The sequence below is a fragment of the Passer domesticus genome, chromosome Z, assembly GCF_036417665.1.
Source record: "Passer domesticus isolate bPasDom1 chromosome Z, bPasDom1.hap1, whole genome shotgun sequence".
NCBI classification, from domain to species: domain Eukaryota; kingdom Metazoa; phylum Chordata; class Aves; order Passeriformes; family Passeridae; genus Passer; species Passer domesticus.
In genome coordinates, this window is record NC_087512.1 from 1,932,312 (window position 1) to 1,953,058 (window position 20,747).

The 20,747-nt window shown below is 42.7% G+C and overlaps 1 protein-coding gene across 3 annotated transcripts in view; it reads left to right on the forward strand.

Annotated features, from left to right (window-relative positions):
* The first annotated feature begins 1,587 nt into the window (after positions 1–1,587).
* The window catches only part of SMAD2 (SMAD family member 2), a 50,234-nt gene continuing 31,074 nt past the window's right edge, over positions 1,588–20,747 (forward strand). For 2 of the 3 annotated variants that reach the window (XM_064403310.1, XM_064403312.1), the window contains exons 1-2: positions 1,588–1,725; positions 12,582–12,871. In XM_064403310.1, the coding sequence (XP_064259380.1) occupies positions 12,639–12,871 (233 nt within the window). In that variant the 5' untranslated portion in view covers positions 1,588–1,725; positions 12,582–12,638. Of the gene's footprint in view, positions 1,726–3,078; positions 3,229–12,581; positions 12,872–20,747 lie in introns of those variants that run through there. The other variant, XM_064403311.1, reaches the window with a different exon arrangement.

Here is a 20,747-nt window from a genome sequence, read left to right on the forward strand (position 1 = left end):
CAGCAAGGGTCTCTAGGGGCACAACAGCCATGGGTTTCACAGGTGGATCCCCAAACAGGCACAGCCAGGGTTTCACAGGTGGATCCCCAAACAGGCACAGCCAGGGTTTCACAGGTGGATCCCCAAACAGGCACAGCCAGGGTTTCACAGGTGGATCCCCAAACAGGCACAGCCATGGGTTTCACAGGTGGATCCCCAAACAGGCACAGCCATGGGTTTCACAGGTGGATCCCCAAACAGGCACAGCCAGGGTTTCACAGGTGGATCCCCAAACAGGCACAGCCAGGGTTTCACAGGTGGATCCCCAAACAGGCTCTGATTCCCTTATGGTGATCCTGGACCTCTGCTGGGGCACAGGAGTTTGGTTACCTTTCATCACTACCTCAACATAAGGTTAAAGCTTTGCAGAGACTATTGAAGGCAGCAGCTAAAAAACGCTCCAACATATTGAAGGAGCCCGCTGTGTTACGAGTTCCTGAGTTTGGGGCGCAGGCACAGAGGGAGGCTGGGCAGGCTCCGGGGCTCCCTTGTGTCCATGTCACACCTCGCGACCCCACATGGGACACGGAGTTGTGGGCAGTTTGAATCCATTTACAACCGCAAAATCCTTTAGGCTGGAGAAGCCCTCCACGACCAGGGAGCCCACCCGTGACACCAGCACTGCCAAGGCCACCACTGACCCCTGTCCCCTGATGCCACATCCACACGGCTTTCAAATCCCTACAGGGATGGAGACTCCACTCTGGGCAGCTGTGCCAGGGCTGGATAACCCTTTCCATGAAGGAAATTTCCCAATATCCAACCTCAGCTTCACCTGAGGCCGTTCCCTCTGCTCCTGTCCCTGTTCCCTGGAGCACAGCCCGACCCCCCGGCTGTCCCCTCCTGGCAGGAGCTGTGCAGAGCCACAAGGTCCCCCCTGAGCCTCCTTTGCTCCAGGCTCAGCCCCTTCCCAGCTCCCTCAGCCTCTCCTGGGGCTCCAGCCCCTTCCCAGCCCCGTTCCCTGCCCTGGACACGCTCCAGCCCCTCAGTGTCTCTCTTGTGCTGAGGGCCCAGAGCTGTCCCAGCACTGGAGGTGCCTCAGCAGGGCCAGCACAGGGGGGCGGTCGCTGCCCTGGCTGTGGTGTCACGCTATTGCCGGCGGAAGCCAGGTGTCCCTGCCCATCCTTGCAGACCCCAGCCGGGATCCAGCGGCAATTCCCGCCGGGAAACGATGCACTCTTTCGCGGCTCTCTCACCGCGCGGAAGGATACGGAGCGGGGGCGCCGCACTGCGGCTGCGCGGCCGCAGCTCATCCGAACCTCCGGCGAGCCCCGCTCAGCCTCCCGCGGCGGGCGCGCGCGCTGTGACTGACAGCCCGCCCCACCAATCAGCACCGCGACCTCGACCCGCCTCCCCTCGCCTCACGCCTGTTTCTTCCACTCCCCTTCCCTTGTCTTTTTTTTTAACTCTGCGGGCGCTCCATTGGCGATCCGAACTGCCAATTATACCTTTGGACCAATCGCAGTGCGGCTCCGTAAAGACAAGATAAACGCGGCCAATGGGCGGGCTCCCCGCCCAGCGGCGGGGGCGGGGCGGCGCGGGGGGGCGGGCCCTCAGAGGAGGTAACGCTGAGGGAAGAGGCGGCGGCCGCAGAGCACTCGGGGAGCCGGAGGAGGATAAGGAAGGGGAGAGGAGGAAGAAGGAGGGGAAGGAGCGGTGGCTCTCGGCGGATCCTGGTGGCTCCCGGTGGGTGCTGGGGGGTGCCGGCCGCAGGGTCCTGCCCCGTGGGCAGGGTCGCTCCGCCGGCGCTGAGCGGGCCGTGAGGAACCGTCCGGGCCTGGTCCCGGCGGGGCCGGGGGCGCCTCCCTCACGCCCTCGCCCTTTTTGTTGTGGTGGGACCCGGGCTTTAGGTTATCCCGCTGCCGCCGGCGTTACCCGCGGGCTGTGGTGGGAGGGCCGCGCTGTGCCGCCCGTGTGTGTGTGGGTGAGGGGAGGGAGGAATAAAGAAGTTGTGCCGCTCCTTCTCTCCCCCGCTCCCTGCCTCCGTGCCCCGGTGTGTTTTCCTTGCAGGGGTCCGCGGAATATCCCGAGCTGGAAGGGAGCGGCGGGGATCGTCGCGTCCGGCTCTTGGTGCTGCCCAGGGCAGCCCTGTGTGCCTGCTGGACGTGCGGCCAGGGCTGGGCGTGCGAAACTCCCCGGAGTTTTGGAGGGGAAAGTTAGGAGCGGTGTGGGGCGAGGAGTTTGTGTTTGGGATTGCGAGGCCTCGCCTCGCCCTTTTGTCCGTCCCCTCTGCTTGTCTGCAGGGTGTAAAATACACACAGCCCACGTGAGGCAGGAATCGAGATTGCTGGTTTTATTCACGCCTTTAGTGCTGCAGCAGCCCGTGTGTTGTCAGAGGGCAGGGGTGGGTGGGATGCTGGGAGGAATTCCTCCCTGCGAGGGTAGTGGGGCGCTGGCACAGGCTGCCCAGAGGAGCTGTGGCAGCTCCGTTCCTGGGTGTTGTTTGTAAACAAACACAACCTGGTCGTGTCTCATCTGTCTCCATAAGTGCACGGGGGAAGCTGTGTCGGGGCAAGTGGTTGGTGTTGTTGCTGCAGAGTTGTGGAGTTCCTGTTTGTAGGGTTTTGGGTTTTTCTCCTTTTTTTTGTTTTTTGGTTGTTTTTTTTTTTTTCATTTTGTGGAGAGTGGAGGGGAAGAGAAGTGCAATACAGCGTGGTCTTTTAGTGCTCACTCTGGGGAAATAAAAGAAGGGAGGAAAGCGTGTGAATGAGTGAAGAGCTCTTGTGGTGATTGTGGAGAGCTGTTGAACAGCTGGGATTCAGGCTGCAGGCTGGTCTTGTGTCTCTTGGGCTGTTCCTCACAGCTTCCGACTGAGAAAAACCCAGCACGTGCGTTGTGCTCTTCTCAGGCGCTTCCCAGTGGGATGGCATTAGGAAAAAGTTTGTTTACTGGGCTGGCCAAAGCGAGTGTCTCCGAAACCCTGCAGCCTGTGCGTGGAGCTCGTGCTGTCCCAGTCCAGGGCTGTGAAGGGGTTGGATTCCATCGGAAGGTTTGTAGTGACAGCTTGCTAGGAGACCGCAGGTAGCAGCAGGTTTGTCTTTTCCCCAGCGTTCTCTCTCAGCCTGGAGAGCTGTGCTTTCAAACTGATATCCGTGACATGACTTCTGTGGGGGCTGGCCTCTGCAGCGAGGCACTGATTAGTTCCTTGCTCTGCTCTCCAGGCTGGAAAAGAAACACCCCCTGGCTGAGGTGAGAGGCCAGCAGAGCCAGGGTGCTTGTTTAGATTTTCTCATGCCTTGTCGAGGTGTTGGTGCGTGAGTGGGTTGTTTGTGTGCTCGTCCTGAGGCACGGCTTTCAGACTTCTAACGTTTACAAGCCCCGATGAATTCGGGGGGGATGAGAGTGTGAGTGAAGGAGGTGTTTGTGAAGTCCCTTCCCCCCTTTGCTTAGCACTATCGTGATGAAAGATAACATTAGTTACGAATGCCTTTTAGAAGTGGAAGGGGAGGGTCTTGTTTAAGGTGGTTTTCACTTGAAGATGAGTCTGAGCAGATGCTGAGCAGCATATTGGAGTGTTGAAAAGGGTAACCTGGCAGCTGATTGTTGCTCTGCAGTTGTGTGGGTCAGACACACAGACAGCCAACAAAAGGAGTGTCAGTGTTTGAAGATCCAGTTTTCTTTGTTGAAGAGGCTGGATGTGTGTGATAGAACCTTGGAGAAGGATTCATTGGCTTTCCTGAGGTTCTATTTAACAGTAAAAGGAACAGGACGATTGAAACAATTGAAAACATGAGGTTAAAGAAAGGGTCTCTGAACTGTTCCCTTGTTTCCTTCCACCCAGCAGCTAGATTCACCAACAAAATCAAATACCCTGGAATTGCACAGTGAATCTCCAAATGAAAGGCTCTCCCTGGGTCCTCCTCCATCTTCCTGTTCCACTTGATCTTTCAGAAGTCTTGAGCACCAGTTGATATAATTGAGTTTATTGGAGCTCAAAAAACCCTCCCTGCTACTGAGGGCAACTTTAAAAAACAAACCTTGTTTCCATCTCTCTAATCCCTTTCCCACAAAAGTACTGGGAGAACAGGCTTTGTAGTACGTTCTGGGTAACAATGAATCTGAGCTCTGCTTGAGAATGAAGCAAATTCCTAAGTTTTGTTTGTATAAAGAACAGGACACAAAGTTTAAATTATTATAAAAAGTATTCCAGAGTTTTCAAATGTATTCAGTGCTGCCTTAATGGTTGTGCATGTAAATGCCCTGTAATTGAAAGCATCCATTTATGGGCCTGACTTGCTAAGTGAGCTGTAAATTCTGCTTTTCAGATTGGATTTAATGACTTTTATCATAAAGCCATAAACTGGTTGTGAACTGTGCCGAGAGGCAAACAATACCTAAGCTTACTTTGCCAAAATATTTGTAATTGTTGATTTGTTAAATTGAATTGCTGCAGGTCATGCGATGGGATTAGGTTTTTGTAATAGAATGGAGAGTACAGGCAGCCCTGTGCTCAATACTCTCTGGGCTAGAAGAAATTGGCTACTGCAGAAAACCTTCCTAAACATTCCTCTGCACTTCCAGTAACAGAAACTCCATTGCAAACAGTAAGCCTTCATTCCAGATGACTTTTTACTCTGGTTATGTGTTTGACAGCCACAGTGTGAAGGAAGACCAAGTAGAGACTGCAAGAGGGGAGCTCCTGAGTCTCCCATCAGTTTAGTCTGGGGCTCGAGCTTGGTTTAAAACCCTGGAGCAATAGGAGAGTAACATCAGATACATAACAAAATGGAACCCTGTTTATCTAGGGGGTGGGGGGCTGGCTTGTCTGAGGAGCTCCAGGCCTCTATTGAAAGTGAACTTGCATTAACTAATTGTTAAATGCAATTGTTTGGGCTTTAACAAAGTGGAGGAGCTGCTAAGCTATAAACTGAAACAGGTACCTAGGTAACTGATAGCAGCTCTGTGAATATTCCTGTCAAATTTAGCCCAGGAGTATTTATTTTCTAACATAATGAAGCTGACACTTGCCTGTTGCACATGGAAAATTTTAGTTAAAATTAATGAGGTGAGAAGGGCTTAAACTGCTGTGTTTTGGAGTGCTCAGTCACTGCTTTTCTGGGGCTGTTAATGTCCTTTGAGCTTTAAGAAGCAGCACTCTGATGTTCATAACACTGAATAAGTGGAAGAATTTTGTGTCTTTGTAGAGACAGGTGGATTGGCCAACTACAGCTGTGGAAGATTTCCTCTTCTGCAGTTTTAGGAGAGTTGCTAAAATACATTGGACCTCCCAGTAGTTTAATCAAAGGTCAATAAAATTAGCAACTCTTGCTTCTCATGTCTCCTGTTGTAGGCAATTTTAGTATGCCATGAATGCACGTGTTAGATGGAGTGCTAATTTTTTAACGGCAATACACCTTTTCATTACTCCATTGGCTACAATTTGAGGTAGCCCTTAGTAATTGAAGAAAAATCCAGCTTCCCAAGCTTTTTTAAGATCAATGTCATGCTTGTTTAGTTCTATCTATGAGAAATTTGAGTTTTCTCATTTGATTCATAAACAAACTTCATGGAATGAGTGAGATATACAGTCATGATAGGTAACTATGTTTTCAGTGAGTATGGTTATGTACAGTTTCAAGATGCATTGCAATATTTGAGTGTGGTAAACTTAAAAATATGTGTAAATTGAGTCTCTGTATAGGCATGTTTCAGTTTCTCACTCGAAAGCTGGCCCAGAGAAAGAAATCCCTTTGCTCCTCCTTCCCTCCAAGGTCACAAGCATCATGCCTTGGACTTCATCAGCCTGTGTCAAAACAGAGCTGGGACCTTGGTCTTGCTGGCCAGAGCTCCCTGGGGTGGGAGCTCTCCAGAGCCACCTCCTCTACTGGGCTGATTGGTTGAAAACATAAACTGGAGTCTGAGGCCATTACTCAGTGGGGCTGAGCTCCCCTTCCAAAGGAAAAACCAAAACAAACCCTGACACCCAAACCCCAGTAAGGGAATGCTGCCCTACTCTGACCTCTGAGTATGAGGAGGTGACAATGAGCACCATATCACTTTTTCTGGTGATGGCTCTTCAGGAAGATATCACAAAACCAGATCTGTTTTTGGGAAATGAAAGAGTTAGCCCCTCTGGAATCTTGAAAGGCAGTTTTTGGAGGAGTGGTGGGTGCAATAGACATCCCTTGTCCTTTCCACTGAGTGACTTAAGCTAGAGCATATTCTATCTCCAGTGTGAAAGACTGACTTTGGTTTTAGTTTGAAGTTGACACTGCATACAGGTGCACATTGTGCGCTTGGTGAAATTGATAAAGAATCTTTTCCAGATTCCAGGATTAATGAAAAAAACATTGCCTTTAAAAAATCCCAAAAATGGGACTAAAATAGGGAGGAAATGAGCTTGTAGACTTTCTCTCAAATACCACAAATTATTTTCCTCGATCTTCTTTCCTCAGGAGCTTAACTTCTGTCCTCTTTATTTCAGAAGAACTATTGCAAATGAAATTCTTCTAAGCCAGAATACTTCTAGTAAAACCAGGAGAGATCAGATTTCTTTATTTCAAGTTTAAGATGAATAAGCAGACTGATATGAAATATGTTGCATAAGGCTTTAGAATAAATTAGCCAGAAATCACTTGATATTTTTGGTAGCACCAGTGTGTTTATAGTATGTTCCAGACACTCAGGAAAGGAAAATTTCCCTTGAAGGTTTTAGTCTGCTAGCATGCTGCCCTTAAGGTTTTCTTCATCTTTTATGCTTAAGTTATTGCTGGGATCATGGGCTTAATATTTAATACTTGTTCCAGAGAACCACAGTAGAATGGAATAATAGTAGACATGACTCAAACTTTGACTTTAGGAGTTGCCAACTATGACACTGTTTGACCAACTATAGAAACATGTGTGCATCAGGGAGCAGAGATATGCTGCGGGGGCAGAGATGAAACAAATACCACCAAAGTTAGGCAATTTGTAGCTCTTCCAGTCTTAATCTGTTGGGAGTAACAGCACATGCTCTCTGTGTTCCAGCAATCTAAAGAAACTTCTGTACCTTTCTGGGTAACAGAGAGTGCTCCCTTGAGTATCCATAGCCACAGTTTGAAGGCACAGTCCAGAGATGGACTTGGGATGGAAAGGGCTGAAATGGAAGTTTTCTGCTGTGGAACACACTGCTGACTTGGCACTACTAGTTCAACTACAGTTGAGCTTGGAAAGGGATCTTGAAAATCTCCCTACAGTTACCCAGAGAGTCCCTGAATCTTGGTGTCTTGTAGTGGATATTGGAAGCAGTACACAGGAAGGAAAAACAGATCAAATTTAGGCCATGCCATACTGGGCCTCAGCAGAAGAGAGCAAAGGGGTCGTGGTGCAGAGAGTGAGTGATGGTGAAGCACATCTGAGCTCCTTTTAACAGCAAAGGCTGTGAGTACTCAGTTTTTTGAGGAGGCTGGCTGTAAAAGACAAGGGAATCACGAAAAAAAAACCACTCCAAGTGAGAGGAGATGTTACATATTCAGTATGTAGTTAATCTGAGGCCATTTTAACAATATGGAGATGTTTCTTGCAGCATTGGTAAAGATGGAGTTCTGTGTGCATTTGGGGAAGAGAACATGTTTTATTTTTTTAGTGGATGAAGAATGTGTACCAGGCAAAAATCTAAAGGAATGTTTTTACCAAAAGGCAAGTGTTGGCAGCGGCAGTGTGTGCAATTATTGTTCTTTAAGAGATCAACCTTCTTCTATTACTGTATCCATTTGAAGGTAAAAGCTATAATTGATGACTAGAAATGGGATTTTCTGGTAAAAAATGAGCTTTAACAGTGACTCCTAAACCCATTGGTGTAAACAAGGTGTTTCTGTTACCATTTGGGTGGGTACAGTAGAACCCAATGCAGGTCTAGGGATCCTTATGTTTATTTGAGCACCTGACAGAAGTTCTGCAGCAGACATGTGCACTCTGCCTTATATCTCCAGTTCCTCATTGGGTGTCAATTTCTCTCTTTGTACTTTATGTTTAAATTATAATGTTGGAAGCTTTAGGATAGTATGACCAAAGGGATAAGTGCAAAGATAACGTTAGGCTGATACAGTTTTTTTTCTGTGGTCCTTAGATTAGTCCTTAGTGTCTTCAAATACTTGTAATTAATTTAATGGAAAAAGTAAAGCTTTCAGGCTTGGCCTCTGTCCAGGGGAACATCCCAAACTGTGAGGTGTGTTCAGATAGTTTCTTTGTGATGAGAGGGTGAGAGCCCTCTTATTTGAGGGAGGGATGTGGTTCAAGTGTACAGAGTTTTGAAGCTTGCAGACCAGGTGAATGCAAGTAGTTCTTCATTCTCAGCGAAGTTTTCAGTGGTAGAACAAGAGTGACTTTCTGAAACTGGGGAGGGAATAAATTAAATTACTAGAAGTAATTCTTTTAACAGTGGGCAGTTAAATACTAGTGCAGTCTGCCACAAGAGGTTGTGAAGGCATGTTCAGAAGGCGGTTAGATGGATTTGTGGGCAGCAGGTCCATAAATTGCTTCTGATGAGAGTAAGTAGCAATGTAGCCTTTAATTTTGTAACAGTTTAAATTGCTGAAGGATTATGAGGAGAGTGGACTGTAGAATACAGCCAGGTTGAGTGGCATGTCCTTCTGCCACCTTAGGAGCATTGGAGCACTAGGCTGGGTGCATCCATGGCTGCTTTTTCATCGCTACATCTCCATTTATCCAAATTGTGCATAATTCAGCCCACTCATGCCTTGCAGTTTGCACTATCTTCTCTAGGCTTGGAGCAGAGTGGCTTTTTTTTCATAAATTAAGCTGGGTGAAATACTCTCATGTAAGTACTCATCACAATCAGCTGAAGTATTAAGCTGAATGAAGTCCTGTCCTACTTGTGTCACATTCTCTCTGCTCACCCTTTGAAAGATACAGGGTCACTACTGGAATAACTTACTGAAATTCTTATTGATAACTCCTGGCAAATCACTGACATGGCAAAACAGTAGCTAGAAGGAAGAAGTTAGTTTAAGCCTCCCAGACTCCCTAGTCTGCAGCTGTATGTTGTGTTTTTGTTGAATAGCTGCTAAACTCAAAAATCATTGTTAGAAAGGGCTCTTTAAATGTTTCTCTTGGTGTTTTGGTGTTTTTTACAGCTTATCAGTAAAGGTAGCTTATCAGTTTGTGCTTTCTGACATCTTCTGCAGAAGCTGGATGAGCACACATCTGTAAGGCAACTGTATAAAATTAAGTGTGGTATCTGGAAATTTCTGATTAGTTAGATCTGAGCCTACAGTCATTTGGAAATGTGAAAAGAGATTTTTTTCCTCTGAGTATGTCAAAATAATATGAGAGTTCAAATTAAATGTATGGAATTTCTAAATTCTTTCGTGCTCCAAGACTTAAGTTACTCAATGTGCATTTGAAGCAGAAAGCCAAATCTTTATTAAAGAAAAAACAAACCACCAAAGAATACAGAAAATTATATTTCATTATTAGGGGAGAGAATACTGCAAAATTGAGTACCTCATCACAGGGAGTATTAAAAAGCTGAAAAACTGGATAAAAGCATTGAGAATGTTTGGAAGGCCTGGAAGAATAGGCTCAGAAAGAGGCTATTTACTGCCTTGGTGGTAAATGAGACCTTTCTGAAGTCTGTGTTTTATAAGGCTGACAGTCAAAGGAGTATTATGTAGCACTGAAAGGTGTAAAATTTGAAGCTAAAGAACAGAAAATATTCAGATAAGGATAAGAATTGTTGTGTGGATCAGCAATGATAGTGGTACTTGATTGCCTACATCTGTCAGCACTGAATTTAGTACTCAGATATTATACCACCAATTGCTGCTCTTTGAAACAAAGTCTTAAAAGCCAAGGAGGTTGTCTCTTTTAGTTCAGTCTTTCTGAATTTCTTGTGTGTGCTTCTGAAGCACACAATACTGGCCTCACATACAGCTCAAAGGCTGAAGGATTTTTATAAAGCTCCCAGTGGCTGCTGCTGCCTGCTTTAGAAATGGAGTGTGATTCTTCAACCAGTGGAGGCCCTGCAAGCCTGCCTGTTTCATCTTTGGAGCTGCTTGGTGTACTCATTAGGGGTCTAATGTGTCTCACTGCCAGGCCCTCAAATGGTTCAGAACATATCAGGATGCTTAATTTGACTTTGTCACCAAAATAAATGGTTTAAATTAAGCACATTTCCAGCTATGCAGTCAACACTAGTGCTGCAGTTGAAGTCTGGGGCTGGAATTATCTTTCCACACTCCTGTAATTCATCTGACATCACTTTGTAGTACATCAGTACCATGTGTGAGCAGCTTTTTAGCTTGAAAGAACTATCTTGGCAGAAACCCCAGAAAATTGATGGGTTTTTGTTCTTACCTAGCTGAATTTTTGTGGAAGAGCATTAGCAGTGGTGCTGAGGTGGTGATGCTTCAGGAAGGAAAGGAAGGAGAACTGAGCTTCCTGTGGCAAAAAGCTGTTGTGTTGGCTTGACTCTTTATGATACTGTACCTTGAGTGTCTGAGTCAGTGTTTCATTAAAAAATGTTCTCTGTTCAGTTTAATTTTTCTTGTTTGCTGTAGCCAGGCCTCCAGTGCCATGCTCAGCAAAAGTGCAGTTGGAGTTATTTGGGACAATTCAGTAGTAATTTAATGTTGCTGGAAGAAAGAAATTTCTTTATAGTCCTGTGTGAAAATGAATGTTTTATCTTTTTACTACATACAAAAAATGTGCAACAGTTTAAAACTGAGAGAGGGTTGATCTGGATTGGGTGTAAGGAAGAAATTCTTGCCTCTGAAGGTGGTTTGGTGCTGGCACAGGATGCCCAGAGAAGTTGTGGCAGCCCCATCCCTGGAAGTGTTGCAGGCCAGGATGGATGGAGCTCTGAGCAGCCTGGGATAGTAGAAGGTGTCCCTGCCCATGACAGAAGGTGCAACAAGATAATTTTTAATAGTCCCTTCCCAAACCACTCAGTGATTCTGTGATTTAGGATGAAGTATTTTCAATGGCTTGCATAAAATTATCAGTGTTGATCTGGGTCCCTGTTAATTAGAACCTCTGTCTCCATGACTCCAGAAAACTACATTGCTTGCTTCAGTCATATTTTTGGGTGCTCTGAGAAGCTGGTTTATGGAGGTGTAATTTATTTGAAACTGAAATGTCATGCCTACTGAATGTTCTGTTTTGTGAAAGTTGCAAAGTTATGACTTAAATTACCTGTAGAATATAATCTAGTGTTTGTTGACTTGGCCCTCACTGAAACTGCAAAAATGTGACAAGGCATAAATTAGCCATGAATGCTGTAGTCTGAAGTACCTCGGATCATGCTGTTGTGCAGGTGGGAGACTTCACTAAGATGAAGTTGGCATATTTTGGATAGATGTGGAGAGTGTGCCTGTACAGGTTGGAGAGGCACGTAAGCTGCCCTCAAAGCTCAAATCAAGTAGCCGAAAGGGAGTGTTAGCTTTTAGCTAAAACAAGGTATTTTCAGCTGACTGAACTAACTTACACGGCTTGGGAATACGGGAACTTTCTGGAGTTCAAATACCCAGTTGTTGCCTGGAAATAGGATCATTTTTTACTTCAAAGCTATGCTTCTATCCATAGGACCATTAATGTCCTTGAGCAATTTCTAACAGCTGTCTGCCTGTTGATTTCAGGTATTTTATTTTAATGCCTAAACCCAGCCTAATGGAAGCTGCAAAAGCAAGATGCTTTTTTCTAAGTGGCTATCATTTCTCTTTTAAATGATTTGAAGTGCATATTGCAGTGAATGCTAAACATAGCTCCAGTTTCAGCATCCCTTTTAATATTTCATTTTATATTAATATCCTGATCAGGTAGTTGTACTGAATGAAAGGCTTTTAAAATGGAAAACACAGTTCTACTACCCCGATGCCTACAAACTAAGATTTTAGCTGTTCCTTTAGTGAATTTTGGAAGACTTGATTTTAAGGACTGCCATTTGAGAGAATTTATTATCTGCAGACCATTGAATTTTACAGGGGAATGGGCTTATTACTAGACTTAGGGGGAATTTGAAATTGGTATCCCTCCATGGAAAAAAAATAGGTAGTTATTTAAAACATGACAATATGGGAAAATGTTTGTGAAATGGCTGGCTGTTGGAAGGTTTCTGTCAAGCCCTAATGACTAAATCGCCTTCCAAACACAATTTCACCTGCTAAATTAATTTGGAGATTTGCAGAACGTGCATATATGTGTATGCAATTTGTCAATCCCTTGGGGAACATATTAATAAATTACTTAAACCAGCTAACCTAGGTACAAAGCTAGACTTAAGTTACCTTCTGTACTTGCTGAAGTTTGCTTTAGTCAGGAAAGACTTGAGAAAAAATGAATTTTCTATTCCATTGGTAATCTTGGGCTGTGTTAGCTGTTGAAGAGTCTACAGCAAACTTGATCTTTGTTGGTGAAGAACCTAACAGCAATATAGACTACTTCTGAGTTGTTTTTTTATTTTATTTATTTTATTTTCAAATTTTTTTTGGGGATGCAGTATCCTGTGGCATTTGGCAGTGAAAGGTCCTAAGGCAGACAGGTGTTTGTTTCATGTGAAACCTCAGTGCTAACGTGTCTCTTGTTTCGGTTTGTGTTTTCAGGGATCAGGCAGGAATCTCCAGTTCATTGCTTGCTGAGTGTCCTGTCTGGTGAAAGTCATGTCCATATTGCCATTCACTCCACCGGTTGTGAAGAGACTTCTGGGATGGAAAAAATCCGCTGGTGGCACTGCAGGGGCTGGTGGTGGTGAGCAGAATGGTCAGGAGGAGAAGTGGTGTGAGAAAGCAGTGAAAAGCTTGGTCAAGAAGCTAAAGAAAACAGGACAGCTGGATGAGCTTGAGAAGGCAATTACCACTCAGAATTGCAATACAAAATGTGTGACAATACCAAGGTAAGTGCTGCTGTGTTTGAAATTGTTACAGCCTCTTAGGAAATGACTAAATGGATGCTCAGACCTTCTGTGAACAAATGACTAAAAAACAGTTGCATGCTTTTGTTTCTTTAAAATTATTTAAAATCTGTGTTGGATTAATATGGTTCTTGCTTATAATGGAATCACATGCTTTGTGAAGTCACAATTTCGTTGCATTTCAGTTTTCATTGATGTGTAGGGTCCTGTTTGTATGTATTCTCATGATATTTAACACTGCTCTGAGTTTGTAGCCTTATGCTTTTATTTAATAATCCTGTCTATACTTGGGGAGGGGGGCATGCTTGAGCCAACACTTGTACTTTAAAAGATCCCAAAAGACTAGCTTTTCCTTGGTCAACACTTCAGTAATCTAATTATTTTCAGTTGTATCTGCTAGTTTGAATGGTACAAGCTGCCTCCATTCTCCCTTTTGAAGGGAAATTTTATCTTTGGAGGCAGGTTGTCTGAAGACCAGTTTATTTACTGTAATTATTGATATTGTTTAATGAAAACACTTTTTGCTTAATAACTTGGGGCATTTCTAGAATTGCTCTTCTGATATGTATAAAGATTTAGATGAACAACTTGCATTCTACCCCTTTGACTTTCCCAGCTTAATTCATAGCAACTGCTGTGCGAGAGCAAGGGTTGTGTTTGTAAGTATAATGCAGTCTGCTCTTGATTCATGTTGCACTGAAATCCCACTGGGGTGCCCGGGCAAGCTCATTGTATGTGACAGAAGTATCAAATCACTTCACAGGTGTGTTTTTCCCTGAAAAAGTTAGAGGATTTCACTTTTCTGGGCACTTAAGTCACTTGACACTAAAATTATTTACAGGGGAGAGGAACTGCATCTGGTTTATGAACTTCATTTCTGTATTAGTGCATTCCTCCTAGCTGCTTTTAAACTTTGTATTAATCATAGCGCAAACTAGATTTGACTGGTGTCACTAATGATTCCATGTATCAGATGTGTTGTAGCTGTTATCTGATAATGGTTTCAGCATTCTGTTTTCGATTTGACACAGCTGTCTGGAAGAGTCATGAGTGTACCCTCAGTAAATGACTATTTTAATTCTTATTTTTCTATTTTCTGTTCTTCTTCTGTTTCTAATGCTGCCCTCTGCTTGTGTTTTCTTCCCTAGAGTATACCCAAAAGTTTCTGGTTTTCCCTTCTGCTTTCTTCCTGTTGCCAGATGGAGACAATAGATTAAAAAATACTAGTACTCTCTTGTCTTAGTGTATTATCAGCAGACTAAGACTGAAACCTGTAAGGTTTTATATTTCTTGAGATGACTTCCTGTGTTTAGCGAGTCTTTACAGAGACTGAGATGATGTGCTTAGTTGGAAGTTGTTTCATATGACACAAGTTAAACACACCTGATATAAAAATGTGTACCTAGGTTCTAGAGCTCTTGGATTTTATAGAGCACTCCCGCAGGGATACTGGAGCTATTTATTATATTATTATTATTAGTATTATATTTATTATATTATTATTACTACTAGATATTGCTATTTCAGAAAAACAGTTGTCTACAATGAATTTTATTAAGAGATACAAACAGTATTCTAATACATCATTATTTTTGAGTAGACTGTAGTCTACTCGTAGAGTATGCTTGCGTGACCTTTTGTGCTAAAGTGGGCATAATGAATAATTCTTTAAAATGGAATACAAATATTTTGTGACCAGCAGTTCTTGCTGTTCTCTGTCCTCCACTCAGCTGTAAAAAGAACTGGACCTGGATTTTGCTCCTCCTGTGTTGTAAGCCAGGAGAAGTTCATCAGGTGGTGTTGGCTATTATACAGGGTTTAATTTTAAATGTAAAAATTGTTTTGACACTAAGGAGCAGGGTGATAGCAGGACTGCCAGCAGTGCCATACAGAATTTTTTAATTTCATAGCTGGGTTTTGTATTGTTGATATTACTTCATTTTGACAGCAGTAGTCTGAATTCCCAAGAAATAACAAATGTCAACTCAGTACTGTAATGACTTCTTGGAGATTCTGTTCTTGGATTTAGTAAGTTAATGAAACCACTGCTTGAGACCCACTTTAATGAATGTCTTAAAGATCTGCAGATCAGCAGGGATAAATAATAAAATGCTGAATTTGAAACTTTTTTCCTTACTAGTCAGCAGGAAGTTTGTGGTGCCAAGCTGCTGAGATGCAGTTCTGATGTGACAGCTGGGCTAGCTTTCCAAATGTTGTTCTGCTCGGGGAGGGTTTTTGTGTGTTGGTTTTTTTAGCTAGCTTTAGTTTTACTTACTACTGCCTTTTAATTTGGTGTAGATATGGAGAACTGTCGTGGGATGCTTCTGTTTGTCACTGTTACATTATTCCCTAAAAAAAAGTTTCAGTTGCAGTTTCACAAGTTTCTGGTCCCCTGGGAGATTTCCAGGGCGTTTGATACAGTGTTTAACTTTAGTATACTTTTTCATCATTGAAACCTAAAGCGTCCAAACTCCCACAGACTTTTCGAAAAACTGAGAAGCAGCTTGAGCAAAAGTTGTATTAAATCACCTACTCAGAAATCTGCATTTCTTACTGTGTGTCATTGATAATCGTGCTGAATCAGGTTTATTCTGCTCCTGTGCTGTTTGTCAAGGTGACTGCACTCTAAGGGAGGCTGATCCTGTGTGTACTACACAAAAGCTGCTCATGTGGTAATTAACACAACTTCTTATGGGACTAATGGAGGTTCTGAGAAAGCAGAAGCAAACAGATGGAGTGGGTGTTGGCATTGCACAGCAGGACTGCTTAGCTCTTCATAAGTGGGTCAGTAATCTAGAGCAGAGGCTAAATAAGTACAGAAGTCCTTTTGACACTAGCCCTCTAAGTAATTTGTAGTTATCTTGCTGAATCCTCCCAGCAAGCCAGTGGGATTCTAATCACATAATCCCTGTGTATTCTGAAAAGAAATGTTGGCACGTGAGTTCACTTTTCTAAAATACTTAATTAATTTGGTGGCATTTAAGAACTTGTCTTCATGCTCTCTCATGTAGTTTTGACATGGGCAGAAGATGTAGTCAGTGGAGAAACAGTGTGAGCACCCTTCTTCTAATGGAACAGTTTCTTCCTTCCTAGCCTGGATTATTCTTTCAAATCTCAAAATCTTAGATTAGTTTGGGTTGAAGGGAGCCTTGAAGATATCTACCTCCAGCTCCCCTGCCATGGCCATGTGCAGAGGCATCTTCTGCTAGAGCTGGTTCCTCAAAACCTGGTCTATAAATGCTTTGTAACTAGTGGTGGCTGAAACCCAAGCATTTAACAAGCCATGCCATGTAGTGAATAATCAGCTGCCATATTGATAGTCTTATCTTTGTTATTTTAAAAGTTGTTTCAGTGGTAACAGCACAGAGAATTGGAATCCAAAGTATGAAAACACAACTAGTTTCAGCATCCCAGTATTCTGGTGAAATCAGCTGTCTTAAAAAGAGTACAGATATTCTTCGTGCCTGATTTCTGCTTCTTTTAAATGTGACCAAAAACCAGTTGCTTTTGTAAAGTGCTTTGTAATGTACAACTAGTAATAGAGTTTGGTTGGGTCAGGTTTGGGATAATTAGACCTGGACTATTGTAGTTCCTTTATTTCCACAATTGGAATATATTGGAAATATATTAAAAAAAAAACAACCCAAAACAAAAACACCAAAAAAGCAAACAAACAAGCAACAACAACAACAAAAAAAACCAAACCAAAACACAAAAAACAAACAAAAAACCCCAACAACCCTTCCCCAAAAACAAACAAAAAAATCCCCCCAAAAAACCCAAAAAACAAACAAACAACAAAAACAAACAAAAAACCAAAGAAAAACAACAAACCAAAAAAACAACCAAAACCTAAGGGAAGGGAAGCATTTTTGTTGACATTAATAGTAGTAGTCATATTACAGTTACTACATATAGTTGTGCATGTGGAACTGTAGTTAACGCTTGAATCTCAGCTTTAGTTGGCGGCCTTAGTTCTTGCAGAGTAGGTAATTTTTACTGCTGCTTTTTATTAAATTGCATCATAAAAGTAGAGCCATGTTGAAAATGGACTGAAAGCACTCTGACAAATTTTGGCTGATAAGGTTTAAAAACCCAGCGTTCTGAATGGCAGTTCAGAGACTTTCTGCTGGGGTGCTGGTGCCATGCAGGTGCCTCAAAGTCCCAGGTGAAACTCAGCAGCTGCTTCCAGAGCTGAGCAAGGGCTGATGCTATTGTCAAGCTCTTGCTTTTCAGCCTGCTTTGCCATTGGAGTTTTAGTATTATCTGGTCCTACGTGTGCTCTCTGTTCCTCTTGTTTAACATGAGGAGAGCTTCTCTGTGCCACAGTTTTTAGAAACTTGTTCTTGCTTGGCTTTTTTTTTTTTTTGCAGCTTGGCAATTTTGACGTAGAGAGTGAGAGTAAGACTGTAGATGATCTATGGAACTTGCAGTCTCTAGTTAGATTTCTAAAGCACATGGCTTCTGCTTCCAATATGAGCTGAATTCTGAATTTTTGTACCATTCAGAATCAAGGAGAAAACCCTAGAAAGGGTTCCATGGTTTTGGGAATGTGGATGATTGTGAGGGAGTGTTGGGAATGTGAAGCAGACAGTTACAAATTAAGTGATTGGTTGGAATTACTTATCAACTTCATTAACGTTGATGGTGCTTTGGGTTTTTTAGGAGGAAGTAGTAATATTTCAAATATTATAAAGCCATACAAGTATGGCTTTCACTTCATCCGATAGTGAAGGCTGGTGATTTTTTTTAATTGCTCCCATGGAATTGGTCATACTCAGATTGTTCTGGGGAAAAAAGGTGTTATTTAAGCATTGCATTCAGAATACCTTTCTGATATTCTTTCCTAAAAAATGTAAAAACACAGTGGCATGCATTGATTGCATCTGAAGGCTGTAGTGTTTTTGGGTTTGGTTGCTGTTTGGTTAGGGCTTTTTTTTGTGAAGTAAATATCCATGTGACTTCTGAGCCTGAAAGACTGCTCTTGATGCTCAAGTGAATAATGCTATTGACACAACTTCTTTTAGGCTTGCTTAAAGTATCCAGGAAATAAATCCAGTATATCTTAACTTTGCTGTATTTCTGATGTACTCTGCAATGTTTCAATACTTAAAAGTGCGGAATCTGTTGAAAACATGAAAACAAAGGCCATTTGACTTGATTAAAATCCTTTGAAGAAACTATCTTTCTCTGTTATATAAATGTTATTCCTTTGGTTGCTTGCCCTGAAGCCCTTTCCTCATTCTGTACTGCGAATAATACAAGGGACCTAGGCATGGCTTATGGCACATGTTGAAATTATTTTCTGGAGGTTGGCTCTCTTTAGCAGTTACTCTGATCCTCTGAACGTGGAACTTAGGGATGCAGATTACAATGTCTACACAAGAGTTAACAGCAGGAGTACACTGGGCAAAGAAATGCCCTTTTCAAAGATGAGGAAGCTGGCTTGGAACTTCTGTTTGAAAACAAATCTTTTAAAATTACACTTTTTTGATGCCTCTTTCTTCACATAACTGAGTAAAAAAGTAAATTTAGGTGTAAAGAGCAAAGTTTTTATTGAAAAAAACAAACCTTCTAGCAGTTAGCATGTTTTTTTTAATTTCTTGGGGATATTTGTCAGGAAGGTTATCACATAGCTGCATGCAGTAACCTAGTTTTAGGAATGCTTTTGATCACTAATAGAGCAGAGTTGTCAAGCTGATGTGGCTTCTAGAATAGATTGTTTTCAGGCTTTAATGTCTTTCCCCAAAATAGGTTACTTCAGAGGAGAGCAGTACAGGTGCTCCTTTGTTCCTCCTCAGGTTAAAGCCATAGGACACGGGTGATTTCAGCAATTAGACTGGGGAGCAGGGAAAGTTTCTCTGGGAACTGTTCTAGGAGAGTTCCCAACAGCTGCTAAGCTGTGAGCAAGTTAGTGAAGAGGACAGTGGTAGGCACTTGGGTTGGCATAGCAGAGCCTAAAATATTGTTGCAATCCTGACAGAGGTAAAGCCTGTTTTCCCAGAAAGAAAGCTTGGCACTTTCTGATAGTTTGTAGCAGAGAAGCGATAATTCACTATTGAAGTTGGGCATGGACAGTTATTCTTAGTCATAGTTTAATATATGAAAAATATTTTAAAAACTCCAACCACATAGTATTTCTCAGTCTGGATGTGTTCAGTTGGATGTAAATGAAAATGCATGTAAACTATAGCTGAACATCTTAAGCTTTCAAAAATATGTATAGATATTTAAGACAATGCTTCAAAGTTCACTGAAGTACTATTTTTATTGCTGAGATTACAGGAATAATATGCTTGTAAATCATTTGTTGATAAACTGACTCCCTTTTCTTATGACAGGATTATTGAGGATGAAGCAGACCCCCTTCTGTTTCTCTCTTGTTGGAATTTCAATAAAAAAGTTCTTTAGAACAAAGCCAAAGAAATATTTTTTTGAAATATGGCAAGAAACAGCTGAGGTTTTGGGGAGTATTGGCCAAGATTTGCTTCACAATCTTGTGCTCTTCCTTGTGATATCTGGTGCTGTGAATACTTTGAATGTGTTCATTGTAAAGGTGTAGCAGGATAATTAAACTGCCCTTATTCTGCAGTCCCACAATTATGGTGGGACTTAAATATTGTTCTCTGTAATAGACTAAAGGATGTGGTAATAGACAAACGGATGCTGCCCTAATTATGCAAAATGACATGTTCAAACTCTAGGCTGAAAAACACCTTTAGATGCTGCATGAACATACAGTGGGAAATAAAAATTCACATGAGGTTTTACTTCAAGGCTCCCTGAAACTTAATGTCTCAGCTAGGGTTTAGCAATTAATATGGCAATGTTGGTAATGTTATCATGTTAAATACTGTTTTTCCTTCTTGTATTAACCCTTTCAATGTAATTCCCACATTATAGTCTAAAAGCAAATTTTGTTAGTTTTCTATTTGATTAATGAAGTTGCTGTGTTTCATGTGTGGAGTAGGATGCAGGATTGATACGAGCTCAAGGTAATGCATTTTTTTCTCTTAATAGCTTTGTTTTCCTCTACTACCACTTCCTACTGGAATAGTCTCTCTTCAGGGATACCTTAGAGCTTCTTCAGATACTGTAAATTGACTGAATGAGAGGGACTTTGGACAGGGGCCTGGAGTGACAGGACACAGGGAATGGCTTCCCACTGCCAGAGGGCAGAGTCTGATGTGATATTGAGAAGGAATTGTTCCCTGTGAGGGTGGGGAGGCCCTGGCACAGATTTCCCACAGAAACTGTAGCTGCCCCTGGATCCCTGGAAGTGCCCAAGGTCAGGTTGGACAGGGCTTGGAGCAGCCTGGGACAGTGGAAGGTGGAATGGGATGAACTTTTTACTGAAATTAAGGATAGCAATTGTGTTCAAGTGTAATTGAGTGAGGTTTAATTACAAATAGTAAAACATAACTGTTAACTTGTTTTGCGGCACGGCTGTGGCTGGTGGTGAGGACTGAATTGCTGTAGCTGAGGTTGAGCTTTAGTGTGGGCATAGCTCAGGTTACAGCATCTTACAATGATGTCATCCTGAAAAAGGAAGTCTTAGAGTATTAAACAAAGATACTTAGGGCTGCCAGTTTTAAGCTCGTGCAATTCAGGAAGCCATGTGACTTACCCACATAATTTGTTAGAGTTGGTGTGCCAAGCAGAGAGTATTGGCATGTCATTTGAGCTAGGTCAGTGTGTAAAAATACAAATGTGAAAAATGCTTAGCAAATAGCAAAATGCTGCATAGTTCAAAGGAGCTTGTCTCTCGAGTCAGAAGGAAGAAATGTTGAATTTTGAGGATTACATTATATACTAAGTGGAATTCTGGATAAAGGCTGGGGGAATGAGGATTCTGGCC